The sequence below is a fragment of the Megachile rotundata genome, chromosome 7 (genome assembly GCF_050947335.1).
Source record: "Megachile rotundata isolate GNS110a chromosome 7, iyMegRotu1, whole genome shotgun sequence".
Taxonomy (NCBI): Eukaryota; Metazoa; Arthropoda; class Insecta; order Hymenoptera; family Megachilidae; genus Megachile; species Megachile rotundata.
Genome location: NC_134989.1, coordinates 7,305,084 through 7,332,710, shown reverse-complemented (window position 1 = coordinate 7,332,710; position 27,627 = coordinate 7,305,084). Strand labels below are relative to the sequence as shown.

At 32.8% G+C, this 27,627-nt stretch overlaps 1 protein-coding gene across 1 annotated transcript in view; it reads right to left on the bottom strand.

Annotated features, from left to right (window-relative positions):
- Positions 1–301: 301 nt before the first annotated feature.
- The window catches only part of timeout (circadian regulator timeout), a 312,058-nt gene continuing 284,732 nt past the window's right edge, over positions 302–27,627 (bottom strand). Inside the window, exons 21-28 of the mRNA XM_012295970.2 lie at positions 9,088–9,187; positions 8,083–8,217; positions 2,818–3,024; positions 1,768–2,052; positions 1,508–1,612; positions 986–1,132; positions 735–836; positions 302–659 (exon numbers count right to left, since the gene is read on the bottom strand). Of these exons, the coding sequence (XP_012151360.2) occupies positions 436–659; positions 735–836; positions 986–1,132; positions 1,508–1,612; positions 1,768–2,052; positions 2,818–3,024; positions 8,083–8,217; positions 9,088–9,187 (1,305 nt within the window). The 3' untranslated portion in view covers positions 302–435. The remainder of the gene's footprint in view (positions 660–734; positions 837–985; positions 1,133–1,507; positions 1,613–1,767; positions 2,053–2,817; positions 3,025–8,082; positions 8,218–9,087; positions 9,188–27,627) is intronic.

Below are 27,627 nucleotides of genomic sequence, written 5' to 3'. Positions count from 1 at the left end.
GGACGCCTTTCGGGAACTGTTTTTCTTGGCACCCTGAAGTGTACCCCGGGTGCGTCCAATTACCTGTAAGGGCATATTGGGTGACGAAGGAGATCAGCAGCATATACCTTGCTGGTGACACCGGGATTTTGGTACAAACGCGAGTCTGTTTTATCGACGAGGGTCGGTAAGTTAGGTCTCATCATTTTCTCAATGCAAATTACAACTATCGCTATATTTACTTATATTAATTATGAAGCTAATAGACGTTTAGAAGCTAATCATTTTACTGTGTGTTCGCCAGTGCAAAAAGTACAAACAGTTACAAGAGGGTTAATCTTTATTTTCACAAAAAGTACAATGAGTCGTATAAACTAGAGTTAACATGAAAGGTTAAGGCACATAGTTTAAAAAATGTTTAAAGGAATAAAATGTAAGTAAAATTGTCTTTTGGCATTAATCTTCGTCGTCGCTAATTATCATGCGGGATGTTCTTTGCTGAGTAGGTTTCTTCTCCGCGAATTCTTCTTCGTCGTCGCTTATTATCGTTCTGTTACGTTTCTGCTCGGTGTCTACAGATGTTAGCGGATCAGTTTCTTCGTCGCTGTCTAACAAGCGGCGTTTCTTCAGCGTTCCATTCTCCTTGTCCGAACTGTCTGATCGATTTCTCTTTCCATCGTCTGATATTTTTCGTTCAAACATTAAACACGTTTAAAATAATATTCTTATAATTTCTATTTTATTTAAACATTTACCTTCAGTGTCGTGGATTGTTTCAGTTTCCAACTCAGAATCGGAAGAGTCGATAAGTAGTTTTGCACGACCACCAGATTTTCTCTTCTCTTTATTCGGCTCTTCTATAATTAATCGAAGATCAGTTAAATTAATTCTGAACTTAGAACCGTCAACGGATGTTAATATTTGTTAGTAAATTTGCAGTATTCGTAGAGTTTAACCGGTTACATCAACAGAGGGCATAGAACTCTCGGTCTGGACGTACACATACCAACAGTTTGCGAGTTTCCGGGTTCATCCACTTCAGTATCAATGTGTTCCGTCGATTTTGAAGGAAATACACTTTTCGATGATGTGGATTTAGAAGGGACGCTGGTTTCTGAATTGGCCTGGCAAGAAGTCGATGCTTCTGGCTCGGCTGAAATATACATAACAATTTTTTAGTAATTTCAACTTGAAGATTCTTTTATTACAATTAAATATACCGACATAAATTACAAGTTTTATTGTAATAATTCACAGTAACACAATTATCGACTTTTTCTACAATTTTTATGAAATGCTGAGGTTTAATTTTTTTACAATATTGAAGTACAATTACATTCGTTTTCTTTTTATAAAATTATACTGCACGTTAAACCAGACGTTCTCTAATATGACTCACGCTATTTTGAATTTAGAATGCTTTTTCAGAAGAGACAGATTCAAAAATTTATGAATCGTGCCACAATATTAACATTGTGTAATTTTCATGGTAAATAAAAATAAGAAATAATTAGTAAGAATTACATACCTGAATTTTTAAAATACTTTTTAATATTTTCTAAAACATCGTCGTCGTCACTTTCATCATTATTATCGCTCTCTATTTCTGCCGTTGTTGAAGCTGCTCTGGGTTCTAAATAATAAAAAAATATTATAAAAAAAAATTAACAACGCGTCTGAAACTCTTCATGGCCACTTCTTTAAAGGAGCAGCAAAAATTCATGAGCATCAACTAGTGAATGCTTTTCGTTTTTGTATCATTCTAGCATATAATATTAGATCGAATACCTTCAACGACGAAATTCCCTGCCAGTGCGGCGTCGATAAGGTTGCAGTGCCTCTGAATCGTCGAATTAAGCATATTAGATGGTATGCGCCAATAACATTCCTGTTCATCAGCAGGAGGTGTGAATCCCATAGCTCGAATAAGCTTTTGAAAGCTCGGTGAATCCATCGCGGCTGACGAATAATCTGTCAGAGGGACTAAAGGGATACCTTCGGAGCTTTCCTCGTCTCGATCGTCCAGAACATCCAGTAAGGATTCCTTCAGCCATTCAAGTGCTTCGTTCATATCTGGTATATCAAAAGACATTATTGCAGCTTTCTATGAAAATGTTCTTCCATTATATTAGGTTAACAATGGCGGACCAGATTTCATTAATTTTTAATATCAACAATACTGTATGAAAGTACTAAAAAGTCTGATCCACGTAATATTAAGAACTATAAAAACCGAGAAATAATTATACAAAATTTTAAATTAAAGTTTCAAAATATTAAAAAGCAGAAACATGTACATATTAAAACTCGTCGCAGTAAATTTAATGTAAATAAAAAGACTCCTTTTACAGCAATTCAATTTCAAGTGACTTCGTTTGAAGTCATGTTATTGAGTGTATATATGGTAATTTAAAAATTACACGTAGCTATGTGAACAAAATTGGCAGAAAGATAAATGTACTGCAAGCAAAAAAAGGACCCCAGGTTTACAGTGTCAACGGGACTTGAGAACCGTATTTTGATGCGTGACGAACATATTGGCCCGACACAAAGGGGTGCTAGAATCGTTTTTTAACGACGTCTCTTGAAGAATCCGCAGGGGATAAGCGGTACATCTTGGGTCGCATTTGTATCTCGAGAAGTCCCTTTGACAAGTCATTACATTTTCCATTCGTCTTTCTCCACGCGATCATTGCAAGCTTTTGTTCCAGAGCCACGCTCCAGGGACACTTGTCCCCCATAAACAAAGAGGACACAATATTCCAAGTTGCTAACGCGAATTTTATTCTCATAAATCACCAGGGACGAACTTGATAAAAGAGGGGTCGTGTTACTCACCTTTTTCGATAATATCCTTCAACAGCCCAGATAATTGTGCATTCGTGTAGACTATAGTTGGCTGCTTCTTCTTGCTGGCCTTTGTTTTTTTACCGGTCGGTTTATTGGAAGCCGTGTTCTTACGGGACGAGGATTTTCCAGCTTCTTCGTCGCTGCTTTCATCCTCTTCCGAATTACTAGCAGACTGCGTTTCCCACGACGATTTACCTTTTTACAAAGTAATAGGAAATAGGTATAAATGTTTTCGATACGAAAGGTTTCGATACTACACGCAAATGGAACGTCGGACTTTATATATCGAAATATTTGTAATAGTATTATAGTTTTAGTGGTAGAATGAGTGTATATGTGGAATAGGAAATTTTGGTACGATGACCTTGACCTTGACATATGGGGTCATCATTCTGAGTAATCTTTATTATATTATTAAGTTTATGACTTATAATATGAAAATATAATTACTTATCTATATTCTGTATTATTACATATTTATATTTTGCATTATTATATATTTACATGTTACAGTATTAAGTACATGTTTATATTTTATAATTTGATTACGTATTTATATTGCATCTCCTTAATATTGCACCTCCTTTATATTGTGTACTCCTTAATTCCTAAAATTTCTGAGTATCTTTTTGAAAATTTGGAAACTCAAGATTTTTATATTCTCAAGATTTCAACTTTCTAAATTGTCAAATTTATAAATTTTAAAATTGCAGACTTATGAAGACATGAATTTTTCTATCACTGAATACCCAAATTTGAAAATTTTTTTTCTACGATCCCAAATTTCTCAATTCCTCTATTTGTAAATTTGCAACTTCGAAAATTTTTAAATTGAAAAATTTTCTTTCTGCGTTCTCAAATACTTCAGTCCCTAAATTAAAAATTTTGGACATCTGAAAACTTGAAAATTTGGAAGTTAATTTTAAACCTTGAAAATTTCAGAAAATGAAGACTTGAAAACTTAAAAATTTGAAAATTGGAGAATATGAAGACTTAAAAATTTGAAAACTTGAAATATCCATCTATCTCCTCTAAATTTTCTTCACTAATAGCATAAATTGCAACTGTACACAGTGTACAAGAATACATATTTCTCCTAAAAAGTAAAATACCAAAAATGAATACTATACATACGTTAAAGTTTCGGTACACATTCGATTAACAGTACAAAGTTTCTACATAGTTTGTATAAAAAGTTCGTTCACTTAATTCTAGAATGTTTCTCTTTCGTCGCTTAGAAACACGGACATTTTAATTAAGACCGTAAGCACTTGAAGTTTGCTCCGGTTTCTCACCACCGATTAACATATTATAAATTCATGAGGACATCGAAAGTTAACACTGAACTTCCGAAGTGCGTGTCGGTTTTTAATTTAAGTTTCACAATTTAAGTATCAATACGTTGTATACCTTCATATTCTTTCGCAAGAAATTAATCTCTCTTTGGAGAAATTTTCGAAAAGTTAGTCATTCATTATTTCATGTTTTCAGAAATGTTAATAACTTAAAATTGAACTCTGGTTTTTTAAGAGTATACTAAATGTAGTCAAGTGTTTTCAATTTTGTTAAAGAATTCTTTTATTTCAGTTTTTAGGCTGCGTTCCTTCTGATAGTTTGTCTTTCTTTTTTAGTTAATCAAGTATGATGAAGTATCAATAAATTTTTACATTTGACAGTGTAGGAAAATTTAAAAATTCAATAATTTGAAAATCTGAAAATGTAAAAATTTGAAAGCTTGCTTTCAGAGAATGACAAATATGATATTCAAAAACTTAAAAATTTCCAAACATGAAGATTTGATAATTCAACAATTTGAAAATTTTAAAAAATTGTAGATTCAATGTTTAAAAGTTGACAAATTACAAAAATAGAAAATTGTAGAACTCAAAAATCATAAAAGCAACAAAACAAAAACCGTGGAAACTGAAAAATTATAAAATTAAAGCTAAACAAATTCAAAATTAAGTTTCCCCAAATTTAAAAAAATATGAAAAAAGAAATGAACTTTTTATTGATATCCTTGTAACCGAACAAACACCAAATAAAAGCGAATCAAATTTGTATCGCTCAAAAAAACTCGCGCAAATAACAATCGGAGGTGAGAAGCGTACCAATTTTATAGTCCGTTATTGATGGAACAAATAAAAAGAATTTGCCAACGTACAGTAAATAATATCCCACCGATTCTCGTTGGTATCGCACACATGTCGTTCGGCGCATGTGAAATATTAAGATGCTGTGAAATGGCATTCGCGACAAGAAATCCGCGAAGAAGCGTTATTTCAATATCACGTGAGCGAAGACAAAGCTTTGCTTTTATACAGCTGTCAACACACGAGTTGGCGCGTGATCGACCCGAAGCAAAAGAAGCGCTATATACCGTTGGAAGGATGTGTGAGGCGTCCATTTTTCTGTTCTGACCAATAGCTATTTGAGGGTAGCTATTTGCGGATGGAGCAATTTGGGAATGTGGTGATTTGGGGATATATCGATTTAAGGATATAGCAATTATGGGATATAGGAATTTGGGGATGTAACGATTTGGGTATGTAAGAATTTGGGAACGTAGGATTTTGGGTATGTAAGAATTTGGGAATGTAGGGATTTGGGATTTTAGAGATTTGGAAATGGAGAGATTTGGGGACGCAGAAATTTTGGGATATACCGATTTGGGGATGTTGGAATTTGGAGAGATACCGATTTTGGGATGTAGGAATTTGGGCATTTAGCAATTTGGGTATGTAGGAATTTGGGAATATAGAGATTTGAGAATGTAGAAATTGCAAATATAGGAATTTGGAAATGTGGGTATTCGGCATTGTAGGAATTTGGGAATGTAGAATTTCCAAATATAGGAATTAGGAAATGTGGGTATTCGGCATTGTAGGGATTTGGGAATGTAGAAATTGCAAATATAGGAATTAGGAAATGTGGGTATACGGCATTGTAGGAATTTGGGAATGTAGAATTTGCAAATATAGGAATTTGGAAATGTGGGTATTTGGCATTGTAGGAATTTGGGAATGTAGAATTTGCAAATATAGGAATTTGGAAATGTGGGTATTCGGCATTGCAGGGTTTTGGGAATGTAGAATTTGCAAATATAGGAATTTGGAAATGTGGGTATTCGGTATTGTAGGGATTTGGGAATGTAGAATTTGCAAATATAGGAATTTGGAAATGTGGGTATTCGGCATTGTAGGAATTTGGGAATGTAGAATTTGCAAATATAGGAATTAGGAAATGTGGGTATTCGGCATTGTAGGGATTTAGGAATGTAGAATTTGCAAATATAGGAATTTGGAAATGTGGGTATTCGGCATTGTAGGGATTTAGGAATGTAGAATTTGCAAATATAGGAATTTGGAAATGTGGGTATTCGGCATTGCAGGGTTTTGGGAATGTAGAATTTGCAAATATAGGAATTTGGAAATGTGGGTATTCGGTATTGTAGGGATTTGGGAATGTAGAATTTGCAAATATAGGAATTTGGAAATGTGGGTATTCGGCATTGTAGGAATTTGGGAATGTAGAATTTGCAAATATAGGAATTTGGAAATGTGGGTATTCGGCATTGTAGGGATTTGGGAATGTAGGTATTCGGAAATGTAGAAATTTGGAAATGTAAGAATTCGAAATATAGGTATTCGAGTATACAGAAATTTGGAGACATGGAAACATCATAGGTGAACAGTGCATAGATATCAACCCACCAGGAGACACATGAGGAGGTCGACCTAATAAAAGAAGCTCTATCCTCACCACGAATACTTCTCACATTTCGACAAATAATAACAATAATGACAATAACAACTACCCCACGCAATTCTATCTCTTTCACTCTCGAGACGTTCACCGACTGTCATTGTTTTTACCTAACTAATAACCGCTCGAGTCAATATACCGCCGAAAACGCGCGCGAGGCGTCCATTTTTCTATTCTAACCAATTGGAGTCGTATCTCTTCTTGACACCTCAGGCTCTTCACGCGCCAACTCGTGGGTTGACACCGGTACTTCATCTTTTATCCCTGTATATCTAGCACGCGATCTATCGCGACACATTGAATATAAATAAGCGAGCACGAAGAGAACGAGAAAAACAATAACAATGATAAATATGAAATTTCTAGTGGTGTAATGGAAAACAGGGGAGAGCCATATTGGACACGCAGTTGGGAAAGCTACGACTGAAATTCGCGTTTTTCGATATTAAATAACAAGATTTGTATTCCGCGACGATCTCTCCACGAACTACTCTTCCGTTCGTGCACAACGTCCAGGCAGAAAATTCAAATATTACTTCGATCGCGGTTTTTGTATTCATGACTCGTTCGACCGGTTAAATACATGTTCATTCAATGTATAATTGATGAAAATTCTTCCTTTAATTAGCTGTGGCGATTTTAGAGAAAAAAATCAAGTTCCACAAAATTCTTTTTTTTGTGTAAACGAAACGTTCATTTTAATGGTTTAAGATAAAAAATAATGTCCTAAAAATTTATTAATATTTAAATTCTTAAGTTTTCAAATCGATCTATAATTACATAATTTTCAAATTCACAGAATTCGGGAAAACATGAATGAATATGTTTCAACAAATTATTTTGTTGAAACTTGTTATTTTTCCTTATTTAAAAATAGAGAAGAGGCAGCAAAGCATAAAATATTAGTTAATATACAAAAATAAACGCAGCTATTATAAGTATAAATATCGCGAGTCTGTAGTTTATAAAAGTTGCCACAAAAACGATTAAAAATAATAGCAGATGCAATAAACAAAATCAATAACTCCTCTGTAGAAGGCAAGGAAGCAGAAAGCAAAATATATATAACCACCCTTCTGCGATAACGTCGGCGAATGGTTTTTTTCCTCGAGCCAATAAAGAATCGGAAGAGGGTTCTACAAGAAGATTCCGTGCAAATTGATCTTGCCTTTATTTTTTCCTCTCTCTCTGTTTATCTCAGCCGCTCACTTTCTCCAGTTTCTTGCCAAGCGACACTTGCTCTCCCCAAAAACGAGTTGACTCGATGCAGTCGATGGCAATCGTGTTAGCGGAAGACTGATCGAATAGGAATAGTCGCGGAAATCAGAGGATGGCAAGCAAGACAGATGCGAATGAAATGGGATAGGATTGGCCGGAACCGGGGATGCTTCAGAGCCCTGTTCGAAGAAAGGACTCGGTAAAAGGGGGTAAGTTAAAGGGAGGGAGCCGTCCATAGAACGCGATAAAAAAAGAGAGGCGAACACTCACCGTGGTTGCTTTTTTTGGATCGTTTCTTGCGCAGCTCCTTACGATCCGTGGCCAATCCTAATTCCAAAAGCTTCTCCTTGATCTTTGGCTTCGGCCGCTTTATTGTAAGCCCATTGAAGATCAGCTCCACGGGATCTGTTGTTCGCAACATAAACCGTATCGGCATTATTTCGACGTTTGACAGAATTGGAACGTTGATCCGATCCCGCGCGACCGATAAAAGGGGGAAAATTAAATCACGAAAATTGGATCCAATCTTCCGATAAGTGATCTCTTGCGTCTAACGATGATAAAATAAACCCAAGATTTTCGATACGTTTCGATTAGACCAAACGTTATTAGTCACCGAAAATTCACCGTTTGCTCAGAATGTACTTAAAAAATCAACTACCTTCTTTTTTATAAATCATGTGTCGAATGTGAATACTGTCTCTATGTGCACTTTTTCTGTAAAAATATACCAAAGACCATGGAAACCAAAAATGTTTATGATTAGAAATTTGTATTACTCTCTCCATCAACATTTACCCCGTAACAGTTAAAAAAATGCTAGTAGGTGGAGAATTCAGGAAGATGAAATTAAAGCGTCCTAAAAATTTAAGAGGTGAAGAACTGCAATTTTCACGAGGAAGGTGGGCAAAGTAAAAATAATTTCGAGCATTAAAGTCATAAAATGCGAGATCACCGCAGTAGAATGACGCAAGTTCCGTAAGACTTTCAAAAGATCTTTCTGTCCGGAAGAATATTATTCTTCAGCCGAAACGACGGTCTGCAATTTATTGCCGCAGTCAAGTAACCAGCCGTCACTGATCTTCGGTGCTTAATTAAATCCCGAGATTCGTCACCGCCTGCTAATTAATTCCCGGACCGAGCATTCGCAAAATTCTTCGGCTGTTTCAAGGTACGGTCAACCGTCCGTGACACACATTCCCTGCTTAATTATACTGTTTCGCTGAGATGTTCATCGCTTATGAAACTTAATCCGGGAAATTGCTTGGAAATTACCTTCGTCATTTTTTAGTTGCTCCCAGAGGTCCGTTAGCTGAGCGACTTCCTCCTCGGACCACTCTTTTGGCAGCCTCTTTTGAACTTCGCTTCGAACACTCTGAAATTATTATAATTTTGGTACACAAATTGTATTTTTGTTGTATTTAAAAATTAATGCAAATTTTTGGAGGTTTATGGGAAAATACAGTATGTTGATCGAAGCAAGTAGTGCTGGTTTTTGTGAGACTGAGTTATGTGTTAAATAAGCGAGGAATAAGTGAGGAATTCTTTAATGTAGGAACATAATTTTTTGTTGAGAAAACGATAGCCATTTTATTGAAATAATTTTTTGACAATTTATCTTTACTTTATTTTTGACCATTTATCTTATCCTTACTTTTGACAAATTATCTTATCCTTACTTTTGACAAATTATCTTAATCTTACTTTTGACAAGTTATCTTAACCTTACTTTTGACAATTAATCTTAACCTTATTTTTGACAATTAATCTCAACTTTATTTTTGACAATTAATCTTAACTTTACTTTTGACAATTAATCTGAACTTTATTTTTGATAATTAATCTTAACCTTACTTTTGACAATTAATTTTAATCTTACTTTTGACAAATTACTTTAACCTTATTTTTGACAATTATTGTTAACCTTACTTTTAACAATTAATTTTAATCTTATTCTTGACAAATTACCTTAACCTTATTTTTCAGAAACAATCTTAACCTTACTTTTGACAAATAATCTTAACCTTATTTTTGACAAATTATCTTAACTTTATTTTCGACAATTAATTTTAAGCTTATTTTTGATAATTTATCTGAACCTCATTGTTGACAAACTATTTCAACCTTACTTTTCACAAATAACTTTAACAATATTTTTGACAAAGAACCTACACAAATCTCAGAGTTCAAAGTGAGAATAATTGCAGTAAGAACTTACTTTCTAAGAATGAGTAGTAATACTAAAATTAAAGCAGTAATTTCAACAATAAATAAATAACAGTTACAAGTAAATAATTTACCAAGTTTAATCAATAAGATTAAGTTTTATTATGAAAATACCCTGAACACCGTGCAATATCAGAAATATTCCGTCACGTTCGAAGGAAGAAAATAATATCCGCGAATAATCAGGCAAACGAGATTCCGCAGAGCGTTTCGTGCTTAATTTCTGATCTGTGCTTCTTTGAAAGAAGGCAAACGGAAAAAATACGATGCTTGTTTTCCAACGATTGCGTTTCACCCTCGAGATTCTTGTTGGTTCTCCTAAATGGCCGTCGCGTAGCGTTATGCGTCTTCACGGATTAAATGAATGTCAAATGAACAGCTTGCCGTAGTTTTCCCTCATTCAGTTGTGAGGGGCGAAGGGTATCCGCGCATGAAATTATTTAAATGAAATGCTTTCGCTCCCTTTCGTGGATTTTCTCGACGAATCAATAATGTCTCATCCCTTCGTCATTTACTTTGATGCTTAATTTTGTGTAAGATTACTTAGTCTACTGTGAGACTAGCTAACCCTTTTGTCAGTATGAATATTTTTGGCAATTTTGCTCGATAAGGTTGTATTACAGAAATAAATAATGAGCAAGGTTTAAAAATATCTTGAGAGAACGATTAATTACAAAATGTTAAAATTGTACTTCAAAGCTGTTGGTTTGAATATTTATTAAATTTGAAATAATAAAAGATTATTAAATAGGTTTAGAAAAGAAGACTAAATGAGGACACCTGGTTTTGGTTAAAATATCTTGAGAAAATGATTAATTTTAAAATACTGAAGTTGTACTAAATTAAAGCTGCTTGTTTGAATATTTATTTTTGAAATAATAATAGATTGTTAAATAGGTTGAGAAAGGGAGACAAAATGAGGACACCTGGTTTTCGTTAAAATATCTTTAGAAAACTATTAATTTAAAAATGCTAAAATTGTACTTAATCAAAGCTGTTTGAATATTTATTAAATTTGAAATAATAATAGGATGACACAGAAGAACAAAATAAGGACAGTGAAGTTAAAATAGCAAAGCTCCAACTAATAGAGACATTATTAATAATGTACATTTATTTGAATGCAAATAAACAAATATTATTACTATAAGCAGTTTAATTTTACTTACGTATTCAGTAACATACAGTAAGTTTTCAGTTATTCAATAATTTGTAATTAATTTTCACTTATTTTATAACTTGCAATTAATTTTCATTTATTTTGCAACTTGCAATGAATTTTCACTTATTGTGCAACTTGCCACAAACTTTCACTTATTTACTAATTATTAGTTATTTAATAATTTGCAATAGATGTTCACTTATTCAATAATTTTCAATTAATTCACATAATTTATAATTTGCAACAAGTGTTCACTTATTCCATAATTTCCAATGAATTTTCACACATATAATAATATGCAATGAATTTTCCCTATTTAATTATCTTCAGTCATTTAATAATTTGCATCGAGTGTTCACTTATTCAGTAATTTCCAGTGAATTTCACTTCCAAATGCAGTGAATTTTCACTTATTTAATAATTCCCAATGAACTTTTACGTAATTCATAGTAAATTCCCATATATTAAATAATTTACAATGAATTCTCACTTATTTCACATAATATAATTTCTACTTAATTTATAATTAAAGCATAACTTATACTGAATTTGAAATAATGAAATTGAAAAGCAAACAAACAAATATATAGACACATTTTTTATATTCATGAAAATCAATGATTTTAAAAAAATCTTAATAAATTGTTTATTTTAAGAATCTAATGAATCAGTCATTTCATCAATTTCATCAATTTGGTAGTTTTACTGTTAATAATTTGTATTTACGCACGCGAGCATAAAGTTCAGAACCGCCAACAAAATGAACGTTCGAGTAATAGGATATTTGCACAACAGAAGTTAGGATAAAACAGATTCTACTGTATTTATGAACCGAAGTTTTGAACAGAAATTTTCCAACGGGTTTAGCTCACTGACAAAACGTGTAAGGAGTACAATTCTCCTGGATGTAATAAATTCTAACCTTTCTACTTGTGTCGCAGTAGTTTAAGCTTGCGTATTATGGCCAACATTCATAAAGCTCAGTGTTTTCTACAATGGCTTTTGTTCACTATTTAAGTTAAACATCTCGATTCATTGGATAACGTACCTTTAAAACACGATACAAAGTTCTAATATCATGAATTAGAAAAGTACAGTGATAAACAAGAAAGAATAATAAAATATCTTATTTAGACAAATATACAATCCTTTATTACTTGATTGCTTAATTAGTCATACTACTTCGTATCACTTAATTAATAATTTAATTTCATGAATATTTTTTTTGAAAATCTAAATACTGAATCTTTGGTACAAATGTTAGAAAAACTTTTTTAACAAAATATTGCTTTCAAATTCGAGATCTTTGCTGTTACAAAACTGACTTCAACTTGATAATATTTAGTAAGTAAAAAAGTTTACAATATTTTTTTTAATATACAAATACATACGTTTGATATTTTTAACCTAAAATTTTATTTTAAAATTTTGTAAAATTTTATTTTATAATTAAATAAAGACGAGTGAGTCATAAAGTACATTCTCAAAAATGTCTATAAAAAGCTTTCATAACTAACTTAAATAAATTAATTATGTGCTTAAGTATTATTACATACTATACATATAATGTATTGTACAATATATTTATTTATGCATAATCAGTATTAAATCCTTTTAAACTTCCAAAGTAGGAATATTGATGTTTTATTAAACTTGATATTTTACACACGACACAAGTGTAGCAAAAAATTATAATTTATTCAAGAAGTATAATAAACTAGATACCCAACAAACAAGACAAGTATAAATAAGAAGTTAAATAAAAGGGGAAGTCGTATAATCGAATAAATTATTGAACAGTATTCGAATATTCAAATATTTGTCACGATGAAGTATACTTACAGTTGGATATCATTACTCGAAGTTGCACAAACTTACAGTGGTAAACATCATTAAACTTTACTAAAGTGAAATGTTAAATTGTTGGTCCTGAATTTCAACTAAAATACAACATTTACGGTGATTAATTTAGAGTCAGATAAACTTTAAGAAGGCTTCTCTCGAAGGAATTTCTTAGGAAATCAATAATACTCCAAGCAATCCAATCAGCTTTTACTAAGGGTGGAATATCAGTCATTTCCTTCTTGTTAACGATTGTGTATTTACTTATAATGAGAAGTAAATTAGCATTAAATTATTATGTAAACGCAAGACTAGAAATAAAATATCAGATCGAATTAATCTTTTATTTTGTATTACATTAAAAATATGATAATTGTAATCGCTATTCAATAATTTGAATAAATTCTTAAATTTTATAATCCCTCAAGTTTTAAATCTATAAATTTTTATATTTTTAAATTTCTAAAATTATATATCGACAAATTTATGAAGCTTGAATAGTGGCATCACTAAATTCCAAAATTCTTGAATATCTAAATTCCTAAATACAGCTTGACTTATAAATTTCTAAAGCTCTATATTTTTTCATTTTTAAATTCCTAAATTACTAAATTGTCAAATTACCAAGTTATTAAATTACAAAGTTGTCAAGTTGCCAACTTTTCAAATTACCATAATATTATTAAATTACAAAATTGCTGAATTACCAACATGATAAATTACCAAATTGTCAAATTACCAAATTATTGAATTACAAAAGTGTCAAATTACCAAATTGTTAAATTACACAATTGTCAATTTGGTAAGTTGACAAGAATGACTCCATGCATGGTAATTCTACGCGTGGTAATTTGACGCGTGGTAATTCGACGCGTGGTAATTCGATATGTGGTAATTCGATGCGCGGTAATTCCATGTGTTGTAATTCGATACGTGGTAATTCGATGCGTGGCAATTCGACGCGTTGTAATTCGATACGTGGTAATTCGACGCGTGGTAATTCCAAGCCTGGTAATTTGATGCGTGGTAATTCGACGCGTAGTAATTCGACTCGTGGTAATTCGATGCATGGTAATTCGACGCGTTGTAATTCGATACGTGGTAATTTGATGCGTGGTAATTCCACGCCTGGTAATTTGACACGTGGTAATTCGACGCGTAGTAATTCGACTCGTGGTAATTCGATGCGTGGTAATTCGATATGTAGTCATTCGACGCGTGGTAATTCCACGCCTGGTAATTTGACGCGTGGTAATTCGACGCGTAGTAATTCGGCTCGTGGTAATTCTATACGTAGTAATTCCACACGTGGTAATTCAGCGCGTAGAAACTCGACACGTGGTAACTCGACTATGTCCTCATATTACTAAATTATCAAACCCTGAAATTGTCAAAGCACGAAATGTCCAAATCACCAAATCATCAAATTATCAAATTACCAAATCACCAATTCACATAATTACCAAAATTCTACCAAACCTCCAAAACTTCAATAACTATAAGTTTCCCAATCCCTTCAATTCTATTCTGGGAATGACTATTAATTTCCTTTGCTTTTCGTTTTAAGTACAACTCATATGTATGTCTAACAACTCCATCTTCCAATTCAGTATTGTACAGTTCGTGAGGTCTTCATTCGTGATCAATAATCTAAACAATGTTATTGGATCCTCCTCGTTACATCCTCCTCGTTTTGTTTGCTAAATGGAAAACCCATCGGACAACAGCCAGAACAGAACACGTTATAGCGATAATCTTAAGACATTACCTGGGTTTAAGGCGTCTGAGGAACGTGGAAGCACGTGCGCCAAAGAGAAATAGGGAGAAGTAAGAGAGATGGATGGGTGGGTTGGGGGGCAAGACGGCGATATATCTGAGTACCGTTAAAACGGTATTACCCCACTTCAAAACTGACGATTAATCATAGGTGGGTACCCGTTGCTCTACCAGGAAAGTGAACCGATTGTTCCCTTTCTATGCATTTCGAGGTATTGCTTTCCTTTGGGTGCTATTGATTTCTTCGCTAATTTTTACGATAGAATTCGTGTTCAACTATTTCTTGAATACCTAATGGGTGCATAGATTGCAACTGTAGTGTGCTCCAGGGAAAAATGTTTATTACTGTTATTTTCAATTGCAAATTTAGGTGCAGGCATTTTGAGATGTGGAAATCTAGGGATTTGTAGATTTGGGAATTTGGGGTATTGTAAGGTGTTTTGGGGAAGTTATTTGGGATTTTAGGTCTAGAGAGTGGAAGTAGAAATTTGAGGTGCTAGGTGAATTAAGAAATTTGCAATGTAGGGATTTAGAAATTGTAGATTTAAGGATTTTGCAATTTTGAGGTTTAGGAATTTAGGGATTTAAACGTTTGGAAGATTTAGAAATTTATGAATGTAGGAATTTGGGGATTCAGAAACTGGGGAATTAAGGATTTGGATATTTAGGAATTGGGAAATTTGGGATTTGGAGATTTAGAAACTGGGGAATTAGGGACTTTGAGATTTAGGACAATTGTCAACTTACCAAGTTGAATTACCACGCGTGGAATTACCACGTATCAAATTACAACGCGTCGAATTACCACATATGGAATTACCACGTATCAAATTACAACGCGTCGAATTACCACATATGGAATTACCACGTATCAAATTACAACGCGTCGAATTACCACATGTGGAATTACCATGCGTTGAATTATTACGTATCGAATTACAACTCGTCGAATTACCACGAGTCGAATTACCACGCATCGAATTACCACGCATCGAATTACAATACGTCGAATTACCACGCATCGAATTACAACACGTCGAATTACCACGTATCGATTTACTACGCGTCGAATTATCACGTATCGAATTACAACGCGTCGAATTACCACGCATCGAATTACCATGCGTGGAGTAATTCTTGTCAACTTACGAAGATGGTATTATTATAATTTAATAATTTAGTAATTTGGCAACTAGTAATTTGATAATTTTGTAACTAATAATTTGGTAATTCGACAATTTAGTAAATTCATACCTTGCAAACTAGAAAATTAAAATATTTGGAACCTTGATAACCTACCAAAATACGAAAATTCAATAAAAAATAAAAAATTCATAAATGTAAAACAAACCATAGGTACAAGATTATTAAAAATGTATGCTCTAAATTTTATTGTGTAGAGCCTAAGAAACCTACAGAAAATATATGGTTTAAACTGAACAAACTAAAGAACGATTCATTTCAAGGGGACTTACAATGAGCACAGAAAAGATTATTAGAAGAACAAAAAGACTGGTAAAAAATTAACAGGGGAATAGCCGAGATTTCAATGTTTTGTTATACAGCATCCCCATATTTCTTGCTACCTTTTGAATAATTCTTCAGACTTTAGAGGACAAGTTTTCCGACAAGTTTACAATACGATTTTAAACAAAACCTTTCGAATAACTGCCAATTCATGTATTGCATATTTATACAGCTTAAAAATCAGAATTTCCCGAGTTTTAAAAAGTGTGAATACAACGGTGAAACTTGGAAGAAAATTTGCATGAAAATGCACGCTGAAATGAGATTCCCAATTTGCATGATCGTTAAGATTATATCGACATATAATGCACTTTCAAACGTATTTCTTGTTAATCGAATGAAATATCAATAAAGTATTTGCACCAGCTTTTAAGTATTCATTAAGTTTAGCGAAAGATTGTTCATTTGAAGAGCGGTAAAGAAATTTAATATTTTGTATAAAAAATTCTGGGAAAATATTATAATTTTCTTTATTTATAAAAGTATTTTCTTAGCTGAGTAACATGACACACATGCAATATCAATATACTTAGTTGTTGTAGTATGTTTTTATGTTGTATAGTATCTTCAATATCTTATAGAATCTTTACGTATTGTATCTTTAATACTTTGTAGTGTCTTTTCATATCAGATAGTATCTTTAGTTTTTTTTTGTATTTTCACATATTAGATAATATAATATCTTTAACGTATTAAAGTATCTTTAGTGTCTTATAGTATAGTTTCACATCTTATAGCATCTCTAATATAGTACTTTTTCACATCACACTGCATCTTCATCATCTTACAGTATGTTTTCACATCAAATAATACCTTTACCATCTTCTATCACCTTTAGCATCTCATAATACCTTTCCACATCATATAGCATCTTTTCACATTATATTGTATCTTCATCATCTTACAACATCCTTTCACGTCATATAATACCTTCTAAATCTTATAGCATTCTTAACATCACACAGTAGCTTTTGACATCATATGGTATCTTTTAACATCACATTGTACCTTTTTCATCTTACAGCATCTTTTCACATCATATATTAGCTCTAACATCTCATAATATCTTCTTACACCTTATAGTATCTTTTCACATCTTATAACATCTTTTACATCTTATAGTATCTTGTGACATTATATTGGATCTTCTAACATCACATTGTACCTTCATCATCTTACAGCATCTTTTCACATCACATAATACCTCTAACATCTCATAATATCTTTTCACATCTCACAATATTTTTTTACATCTTATAACATCTTTTACATCTCACACTATCTTTTCACATCACATTGTGCTTTCATCTTACATCATCTTTCCCCATCATACATCTTTAACATCTTCAATATTATTATCATCATTAAAGTGTTAGCACGTTTATTCAGACTAATCTCATGAGACACGTTTCGTGAACATTGGAAAAAGAAACGTTAATATTACACGACAAATGTACACTTTAGTTCACTTCGGTATAGGATACAAATGTTTATACGCGTCTCAGAGGACAAAAGGCAAACAAAGCGATAGCTTTTGTAGTCTTGCAGAAGGGTGTGCTGTGGTGAGGGAAATAACGCACTTGACTGAATAAGTCAGGGTAGAAAGTCGTGAACAGAAACTTTAATATTGCCTACCGCCACGATTTGGAGAGATTGAAAGAAATACATGTGCGTACTGTACACGGCCATTCAAAAGTTTGGATCACACTTTACTACCATTTTTTTGAGGTAAAATGTGTTTTAATACACGAACCGGTGTTTGACCAATAATAATTTATATATAAATATATACACAAAATTGTTTGTAAAAATATGTTCAAAATTACTTGTAAAAATTAAATTATTTACATATGTAAATGTATACAAATCATAATTATAGTAGTTTGTATGTAAAAATAGATGCAAATTATTATCAGTACACAAGTCTACATACATATCCGTACGTCTATATGTCTATCTAACATACAAATACGTTTCAAGACAAAAATTGCAATTATACTGCACTGTCTAAGAAAATCCATTTCCAGAATTTAAATTTTGAAAACGGTGCTTCTTCACGTCACACTTGAACGCAACCGCACTTTAGAACACCTTGGTGTATAATTCGGGAAGTAGACCATGCATGCTGAGATTATAGATTAACTTATAATTAGTTATCCCAATCACGAATACACTAAACTCTCCCGAAAATTCTGAATGCTGACTGTAAATGACTGTAATTTGACTGTAAACTCTAATGAACTTTCGCAGATTCTAACAAGGTTTGATAAACTCTTACGAGAAGCTACGAACTTGATATGAACTAACTCTGTACCCTGATTCCCCGTGGACCAACTCGGTACTTTGTTACAAACTAATTCTCTGAGCCTCTTTTCGCTAATTCTTGCATTATATTCGAAGATGAGAATTTGCCTAATGCTTTTGTAACGAAATGCAAATGAAACAAAATTGTTTTCTGATAAAAACATATTTCATATGGATCGACAATGAAAAACATGTTTCTATACAACGTGATACAAAGGTGGTACAACTGATCAGCTGGTGATTGTACATTCAAAAATTGAACAAATTTTTTTGTGCACATGTATACATCGCATATGTATATATATACATCACATGTACACATCACATATACACATCACATGTACACATATATACACATCACATGTGTGCACCTCATGTGTACATGTATACTTCACATGAGGACATATTTTGTATACATATATACCTCACATATGTACATTACATGTACACATATGAACATCCCATATACATGTGAACCTGTATACATCACATGTGTACATCTTATATATACATTTATACATCACATACGTACATGTAATGTACATACATGTACACATTCCATGTGCACATAACATGTGTGCATGTATAGATCATATGTGTATGTAAACATTATATGTCTATATGTATACATCACATGTACACATAGTTATGCATCACATGTGTATTTCTCATATGCACATGCATACATCACATCTGTATGTATGTATCATTATTTTGGATTTAATTACCAAATTCGAATTTCAAGTAGTACTAAACTGAACAAATGCAGAGGATTAATATTTAGTAACAACCAGTAAACACTTCTAACAATCAGAAAACAGTATACAACAGGAAAGCTCCTGAAGGTTAATTTTGAAATCGTTCCAGCAGACAGTCGAATCGAAGTAGCAAGGCAGACCGATATGTATAACGCAAAACGATTCATTCAAAGTTAAAGGAACGTCTATTTATGTGTCTAGCTTCCTCTCCAAAATCTTGGATAGGAAAACGCAAACAAAGCGATAGCTTTTCATAGCGTGGCAAGGCGCCGGAAGGGAACACTTGACAGGAGAAAATCTCAAGATACATCCATCCGCGAACGCAGAAATCGCAGAGGGAGAAGAACTCTTGCTGGCGCAGCGGAAGTCGTGATCCACGCAGGAACAGAGGAACTTCCTTCTCGAACGGTGGAGATTGAGAGAGAAAAGGGGCTACAGAAAGCTTCTCGCAGAAATTGTCTCTCGAGAATTTACAGTTCCTACAGCAATTCTCTGGCTCCATTTTTTGCATATGTTTACCACGTCAGCGACGCCAGTCCAGAAACTTATTTTCAGGGCTTGGCCACCCTTCGCGTAAATCATTGATCATGTCACGATTCCGACGATGGAACGCCGGTGAAAGATAATCGAATAACTCTTTAATACTTTAGTTGAAAACTTTGCACCTGTGCGTTTTGTACATCGAAGTATCACAATTATTTTGATGTAAACGGGTGTACGTTTTGTATACAGATGGAAATAGTTGACCGAGTTAGTTCAGTATAATAAATTGCAGAGAATAATTTATATGATATTGTTGTAGATATAAAAAAATCAATATTTGTTCTGAGTTATAATACAGTTCAAGTATTATTTACCAAACAATATCAATACAATATTGTTGGTTTAAGAGTGGTTATTATTGGCTGAATTACTATAGACAACTGAGATCTTGATTAAATGGTGGTTATATGTATATCTGAAATAGTAAATATGTGCTTTCTCTAGGGATAATGATGTGGAGGAAGATATTCTATAGTTTGGTTAATACTCGAGAGATGTTGTGAATTATGTCTAGTTTGCATGAATGAAACCTCTTTTACATGGAACTCGAAAATTTCAAGATGTAAGGATTTGACAGTTCAAATATTTAGAAATTTGAAGAGGTGTGTGTTACAGAATTTGGAATTTGGAAGTGGGGAAATGTAAAAATTTGGGGATTTGGGAATTTGGCAAGATGAGAATTTGGTGACATGGGGATTTAGGAATTTGGAGATATGGAGAGTTAAGGATTTGCGAATTTGGTGATATGGAGATTTGAGGATTTGGTAATTTGGTGATATGGAAATTCGGAGATTTGGGAATTAGGGGATTTGGGAATTTAGGAATTTGAGTATTTGGGTATTTGGGAATTGGGGAATTTCGGTATTTGGAAATTTAGGAATTTGTAAATATCGGAATTTGAAAATTTTCTAATTTGGAAATTTCGGAATTTGGAAATTGTGGAATTTGGAAATTGTGGAATTTGGAAATTGCGGAATTTGGAAATTGTGGAATTTGGAAATTTTGGAATTTGGAAATTGTGGAATTTGGAAATTACGGAATTTGGAAATTGTGGAATTTGGAAATTGTGGAATTTGGAAATTGTGGAATTTGGAAATTTTGGAATTTGGAAATTGTGGAATTTGGAAATTGCGGAATTTGGAAATTGTGGAATTTGGAAATTTTGTAATTTGGAAATTTTGGAATTTGGAAATTGTGGAATTTGGAAATTTCGGAATTTGGAAATTATGGAATTTGGAAATTTTGTAATTTGGAAATTTCGGAATTGGAAAATTGTGAAATATGTAAATTTTGAAATTTCGAAATTTGAGAATATGAAATTTTGGAATTTCAGAATTCAGAGATTTGGAAATTTAGAAAACTGAAAAACATCAATTTTCGAAAATTTATAAAGTGAGAGACTAGAAAATTTGGAAAATGTGGAATTTGAAAATTTAAAAAATTAAAAGCTAGAAAATGAAGAGATTTGAAAACTTAGAAATTAGAAAATCTGATCCACATTATTTTAACAATCCTCACATTAAATTGGAGAAATTTCCGTGAAATTATATGTTTGACATAATTTCGTATAAAATTATATATCTGACGTAATTCGCTACGAAATTATATATTTGACATAATTCAGTATGAAATTATACATTTGACACAAGTCATCGTGAAATATTTCTACGAAACTTATTTCGAGAAATAACTGTTTTCAAGAAATCCTTTTAATAGTGAATTTAATGCCCTATATTAAGATCCGTGAAATCGAAAAGCATTTATTAACTTTAATAGGAAGCTTTAAAGTCGGTATATGTATATCTTCTTTTAAACGAACTGTAGAGATACGTGGGTTTAACGGATATTGGTCTCGTAGAACCGATAAATCACGGAGAAAATAATCTTTGCGAAATATAGCCAGTATATTTTTTTCGTAATCGACTTTTTTCGCTGACTCTGTAACTTCCAATCCTTCTTCGATTTCATTCATGTGAGAAATTGCCACTTATATTTGTCACAGTAAAAACATTAGGAGCACATTTAAAAATGCCAGCAAAAATATTCTTTCGTCTTCCGTAGGCAAAATGTATTATTCACGTTATTTTACTGTTTTATACTTTTAAAAAATGAAAAAATGTTCTAAATCTCTGTTATATTATAAAATTCAATATGTTAAATGTTTACAACTTTTTTACAATAAAAATATATACTATTTATTAAAAATCATTTTGCAACATATCTGCAAAAGTAAGTTAAAAAAAATAATAAATTTATTTAATTACAACAATAAATTTGTTAATTAACAATCGAGAAATATAAAATTATAAAAAAATTAACGTTAGAATAGTTATACAACACCAATCATAGTGGTTGCACGCTATTGGTCGATTACATAATGTTTAATTGGCTACTGAAAACTACCAATCGCTTTTACACTTGAAGAGGTCGCACGAGCACAGTTGTGTTTTGGAAGTCGAGGCGGTCGGACCCGTCTTGTCAACACTTACCGGTACGAGTCAAGGGTTTACTTTACCGATATTGTGCTTGTCTCTGTATTACCTACTGCGATTTAATAAGTGTTTAGTGTGCTTTAATAAATATTTTTTATTAATTATGGGGGTATATTAACAAATTTTATGGTGTGGTTCTACAAGTGTCAATGACTTTACTAGTGTGTTTCTTTGAATGGCTGTGCATGCGTATACGAATTTATTAGTGTGTTTTATGGTGCAGTTATTTAAATGTTTTATTAATTTTTTACTGTTTTAATATATTTTGTGGAGTGATTATTTAAGTGTTTTTGCAAATTGTTGTTGGGTATTAGTGCACTTTATGCAACGGTTATTCAAATGTTTTGACATACTGTTACTGGTGCTTTAGTGTATTTTATGCAACTGTTATTTAATTGTTTTAACAAACGGTTACTAGTGCTTTAATGTATTTTACACAATGATTATTTAAGTGTATTGGCATACTGTTACTAGTGCTTTAGTGTATTTTATGCAATGATTATTTAAATATTTTGACAAATTGTTACTGGTGTTTGAGTGTACTTTATGCAACGGTTATTTAAGTGCACTTGCATACTGTTACTAGTGCTTTAGTGTACTTTATGCAATGATTATTGAAATATTTTGACAAATTGTTACTGGTGTTTGAGTGTACTTCATGCAACGGTTATTTAAGTGCATTTGCATACTGTTACTAGTGCTTTAGTGTATTTTATGCAATTATTATTTAAATATTTTGACAAATTGTTACTGGTGTTTTAGTGTACTTTATGGTTATGTTATTTAAGTGTCTTGACAAACGATTACTGGTGTTGTAGTATACTTAATAGAATGATTATTTGAATGTTTTTATAAACGGTTACTAGTGTTTTAGTGTATTTTATATATTGATTATTTAAATGTTTTGACAAACTGTTACTGGTGTTTAATGTGTAGTTACCTACGTGTTCCGGTATATTTTTGCAATCGTTCTATAATGCTATCTAAAGTAATCACGCAATTGTTTTAACATACATTTTCAAATATTTTATAATATTTCACGTTGTGGCACGAACGTTTGCAAATTTATACCGACTCCTGCATGCCTCTATGTGTTTATACATTTCAAAATCAAAAGTTTATTACATGTTTACACAAGTAGAAGTTAGAAAACATTTATGTTATCAAAATGCAAATCGATAAATACAGTTAATTAATCGTTGTGATTCTTTTATGATTACAGAAGGGTAGCTGCCAAACCGCCACATCCAAATCTGATGAAAGCAGTCAAGCAGACAAGCAGCCAATTAGACAAGCAGCCAATCAATCTCTAAGATGCAATGCCTCTCACACGTGCTGTCACAGATGCTTACCGGTAAAACGACCACAGTGGCGCAAGTCAGCGATCGGTGAGTCGCATGTTTTACGATTCCTCCGGTTCCCATCATGTCGTAGGACGAATGGTCCGAAGCGACACGGGAACTGGTTGTATTTTATATTTTTGAGCGAGCATAGTGACCACGACTGTACGATCGTGCAAAATTCGTACGAACTGTTTAATTTCATTTATTAGCTCAGGTCAGGGTTTTCTTGTACATCGCGTTTTAACTTCTTTTCAATATGAAATTAAAATTAGTACATAGAAGTTGGATCACTCTCCGATTTCACAGTAGTTGCCGAGTCATTTTTATAAAGTTATAGAGTCACTTTCAATTTTTACGTACGCGTGAAAATGTTTTAAATAAATGTACAAGAAAGTATCGCGGGAAACAGATTTCGATATCAAAGTTATTTACGAATGTTTGAGTCATTTAGAAATTTACTTTGATATCACAAATCTGTTAAGAATGAAACTACCGATACCTAGATTTTTGCAAAGTGATCTTCCATTTTCCATTTTGAACATTTTTTAAAGATAGAGTCAATTTTTGCTGGAAGACACTTTATTAGCATGTTTCTAATCATGTTTTTTAGCTCAGGATTTTCAGCACACATGAAGAAAACTGGTAGGTCAAAATACATGTGGCCGTGTTCATTTTTATGCTCTCTACTCATGCGCGTGCTTAGATGCTACTCGCATGAGTTAGGGCAGGTGGACACGGTTTAGTTTTAAGATGTTTTGGCGATCGACAAATTGACAGTGAATTATCGACACAAGTTACACGTGTGTGTGTGGTTAGGTCGTGGACCTTGTGTCGATTAAGCTATAGATTTATTTTTTAAATATTGCAAAATTCTATTTGAAAATGCATACAAACTACAAGTCGAGTAATTTGAAAATGCATACAAAATGCAAGTCGAGTCATTTGAAAATGCATACAAAATACAAGTCGAGTCATTTGAAAATGCATACAAAATACAAGTAGAGTCATTTGAAAATTATATAAATTGAATAAGTTAGAAAATTGTACGAGTAGTTAAAATTACTGCACGTACATATTACATATTCGAAAGAGTACGGAAATGAAATATGTTCAATGTTCACTGTCGATTGTCGATCGATTTCAGCAAAAAGGTATGAACTTAGAGTGTGAATGTAGTATTGAACTCGGGTGTCGGAGACGTCCCGGGACGTACTCCCTAGGATTAGGCTTTTTTGCACCCGGGTGGTATATGTGAGAACCGTGGAGTGTGTTTTTGTGAGAATGGACTTTGCAATTTTTTAAATATAGCGATAGGCAGGCAGGTAGCTTACTTCTGGTGTGAATGAATTAGTTTTAAGTAGGTAAGGCCAGAGCAAGCTTTCACGTTTCTCTTTCCTTCTCTCTCACACGTGAGATGCTTGCATCTGGGGGTTCACGAAAAATCGAGAAGAGAAAAATTAAATATGAATATATTTAATATCTCTTGAACTCGATTGTTCGTTCAGGCCAGGCCTTTTAGTTTGTAAGTCGCAGTCGGGTTCTAGATCCGACTGCAAAAATGAAGTATACAGTGAAATGAAGTGCAGTGAAATAAAATATTCTGCTCGGACATTCTTTTACGGACAGCACGTTTTAAGAATCGCTGTTCGTATTTTTATTTTGAGTAATTATAATTCTTACCAAACTAATTTATTATATATTGCATAAAATTTCGATTTTGTTATCGATCGAAATAAATGGATAGTGGTGCAATTTTATTTTTATAAAATTGTCTGTTATCCGTTTATGGAGATTGATAGTAAAATTGAGAGTATATGTAATTAAAAAATAAGAATGTCCGAGTTACCGTAAAATTTCGCGAGTGATTTTCGTGAGGCTATGCCGAAGAGAGAAGAGGCTATATGCCGAAGAGCCCCGGCAAAGTTGCCAAAGAAGAGGGGAACTATCAATGGCTGTCCATCTTAGGATGGAGAGTCATTTTGTCACTATGCTCGCTAATTATTTTTTTGTACTTTACATGTGTTTTTTTGAACGATACAAAATGTATCGTTTTGCTCGAATTTTTACGAGCAAAGCCACCCGCGATTTTTATGCCCTCCCAATTAAATTTCGAGATTAAAAATTTTTGCATATCTTCGCGATTAAATTTTGAGATTAGAGATTTTTGTATCCCTTTGCAATTACATTTCGAGATTACAGACTTTTGCATCCCTTCGCGATTACATTTTGAAATTAGAGATCTTTGCATCCCTTCCCAATTACATTTCGAAATTAGAGATCTTTGCATCCCTTCGCGATTACATTTCGAAATTAGAGATTTTTGTATCCTTTCGCGATTACATTTCGAAATTAGAGATCTTTGCATCCCTTCGCGATTACAGTACGAAATTAGAAATTTTTGCATCCCTTCGCGATTACATTTCGAGATTAGAGATTTTTGTATCCCTTCGCGATTAAATTACGAAATTAAAAATTTTTATATCCCTTCGCAATTAAATTACGAAATTAAAAATTTTCGTATCTCTTCGCGAATAAATTTCGAGTTTCAAGATTTTTACATCCCTTCGCGTTTTTAATTTCCCTGAATTTTATATGTTAATTATTTTTTTCTGTTTCAGGAATAGATTTTGAACAAATTGTTTTATTGTTGATTGATTTTAAATTCGTATTTTTCATTGCATTTTTTGTTTCTCGATAGGGTTGTTTCACTTCTCCTCGTACAATTTTATTGGTTATTAAAATTTTGTATGTTTCAGATCTTATTTTTTGGTAAGTTAACATGTTCTCTCTTCTCAAATTTCTGTCTTAATAAATGTTTATCTGTTTCAGAATATAATTCTTGGTAAGTTATGTTCAGTGCATTAGTTTTAAGTTAATTCCGAGCTGTGGGAGGAAGGGTGGGCTCGGGCGTAAGTTTTTCGTCACAAATCGTGACGAAAAACTTACGCAAATTGTGCCTTTTATTCTAACTTGCACTCATCTTGACGACAATTTTTTAACTTGTTAGATATTAGTTTGTAGTAGTAGCCTATCATTTTTATTAACAGTTGCTTTAAACTCAAAAGAAAGTTCTTCCAACTTTCTTCTTTTACTCTTTTCTTTACTTACTTTTACATTATACGAGTGCAATTTTAGAACAAAAGGCACATTTAGGGCTTTTTCTATTGTAGTATGTTTCATATTTGTTCTAATTACTTTTTGTATGTTTCAAGTTTCAATTTTATGTAGGAAATTGATTTATTCATGTGTCTTAATTGTATTTGTATGTTTCAGGTTCTCATTTTAATTAAGTAATTGAATATTTCTCAAGTATATTGTATATTTTACAGGTGTATTTCCACTGAGTCGACTCGAGTTCTTTATTCCGAAAATGTTAATGTGAATTTTGTATGCTAGCATAAATTGTGCATGTCTAAACATTATAATGTTACTAATATTGCATTTGTTTCTCCGTTTCCTCTTTTTATTGTTACGACTAATTATTTTGTAGGTAATGAATAGGTCATCATTGAAGACATCTATCGTGAGATCATCGGGAGATCATCGAGGGATGCGTGCGCTAGTTTGAAGTTAATTTTATGCGTGCGTTAGTTTTAAACTAATTTTATGCGTGCGTTAGTCCTAAGTTAGGTGTGCTTGTGGGCAGGGCGGGTGGGCCCTTGTAAGTGCCCCTCATTCTAAATTGCACTCATCTTCTCAATTCTCAAACTTTGTACGCGTTAGCTTGTAGTATACCCCGTTATTTTTTGTCAATCGTTCTGCGCCCAAGTGGATCATTGGGGGTTCATAGCGCTGTGAACACGCGGCAGAGGTGAGCTGCAAGTGCCGGTGTAGCGCGAGTG